This window comes from Mastomys coucha, unplaced genomic scaffold (genome assembly GCF_008632895.1).
Source record: "Mastomys coucha isolate ucsf_1 unplaced genomic scaffold, UCSF_Mcou_1 pScaffold9, whole genome shotgun sequence".
NCBI classification, from domain to species: domain Eukaryota; kingdom Metazoa; phylum Chordata; class Mammalia; order Rodentia; family Muridae; genus Mastomys; species Mastomys coucha.
In genome coordinates, this window is record NW_022196915.1 from 3,917,329 (window position 1) to 3,918,986 (window position 1,658).

General features: G+C 48.7%; 1 protein-coding gene across 9 annotated transcripts in view; it reads left to right on the forward strand.

Moving 5' to 3' along the window:
• Positions 1-1,095, forward strand: part of Thrb (thyroid hormone receptor beta) — a 353,365-nt gene extending 352,270 nt beyond the window's left edge. For all 9 annotated transcript variants that reach the window (XM_031360979.1, XM_031360978.1, XM_031360975.1 and 6 more), the window contains one exon: positions 271-1,095. In XM_031360979.1, coding sequence (XP_031216839.1) covers positions 271-512 — 242 coding nt within the window. In that variant the 3' untranslated portion in view covers positions 513-1,095. The remainder of the gene's footprint in view (positions 1-270) is intronic.
• The last annotated feature ends 563 nt before the right edge of the window (positions 1,096-1,658 follow it).

Sequence of the window (1,658 nt, forward strand, 5' to 3'; positions counted from 1 at the left end):
CAGTATTCATCTCAGCACTGCACCCCTCCCCCACCACAATATCCCTCTCAGCACTGCACTCCTCCCCCACCACAGCATTCATCTCATCACTGCACCCCTCCCCCACCAGAAATATCCATCTCGACTGTCACCTTGGTGTCTGGTACCCTACAGCCCAAGCTGCATTCTCACTCACTCCTAGGAGCAGTGAAGTCCCCAGATCTGTAACTGAATCAAACAAGCTCACTCCTTTCACCTCTGAATTCATATCCCTCTTCTTCCTCCCCTCAGATCGCCCAGGGCTAGCCTGTGTTGAGAGAATCGAGAAATACCAAGACAGTTTCCTGTTGGCCTTTGAACACTATATCAATTACCGGAAGCACCATGTAACACACTTTTGGCCCAAACTCCTGATGAAGGTGACAGACCTGCGGATGATTGGAGCCTGCCACGCCAGCCGCTTCCTCCACATGAAGGTGGAGTGCCCCACTGAGCTCTTCCCGCCTCTGTTCTTGGAAGTGTTCGAGGACTAAATGGACTGGACAGGTTCTTGTCATTCCTGCAGCACGACTGGGTGTCATTGCATTCCACCTGTAGCTTTCTGTTGTTGTTTCTTCGTTTCTTTGTGTCCAGTGAGATCATCAGATGGTCAACAGATCATCAGTGGCATAGACTTGGATGAAATTGTCCTTTGAATATGGGTCTTTGTAACCATTGCGTTTTGTTCTCCAGTCCTTAGTGTGAATGCTTTGAAGGGTTTACAGCAGTGCAGGCTGAGTGGGGGACAATCATTGTTTCACCAGCACCAAGTCATCACCAGCTCCCATCTGTCCCTGGGCAGACTCAAGCAAGCCAAACAGCATTTCAGAAGACTAAAGAAGCCTTAAAACTGAGACCACAGTCATCTTGATCCAACGTGATCCAGGTCTGATGTTTGCAAGATGAAGCTAGCAGAGCTCAGGCCACCTCGGGTTGAGCATGGCTTTCAGCACGTACGGGGAGAAGGAGCAGTTTCTACTCAGGAGCTCACCGTTTCCAGCACCCTGACTCTCCAAGCAGCCTGACTTGGAATGTGCAGGAATATCCACACCATAACAAATCAACTTTCCTTTCCATGGCCTTTCCATAGCCTTGTGGTTTTCTTCAAGTTGCACAAGAGTATGACTTGAAGGCATGCAGGTACTTGACTGGTTTGAGGCCACAAGGAAAGTCTTTTTTTCAGTATGCCCATAGCGCTTGGAAATATTCATCAATGTTAAAGCATAGTTTCCAAAATGCACGTGGTGTTACCTCAAGCAGGAAGGAACCTTTACACCTTAGATAGATTCACAAGCCATTCCCACAACGCTCAAACCTGTTTACAGAGTGCAGTCCCTTTTCCACGGCCTAGGAGCCAGCCCTCTCCCCAGCTTGGCTCACAAAGGTCTTGTCCAAGCTGTGTCTGTTGAGCTGATGATGTTTCCCTGTAGATTGAATCTTCCAGTCAGGGAGAGACATGTTGAAATTCCAGTCTTGTTTGGAAAAATCCCTGGAAAAGATCAGTGCAAGAACGATCAGATTCAAAAGAAAAGAACTGCTCATGGCCTAGGCTGTCAGAGGAGGGAGAGTGCTCCCCCTGGGTCAGCAAGCGCTTTACTTATTCACAAGTATCTCCCAGTCCCATCCCATCCCTGTCTCTC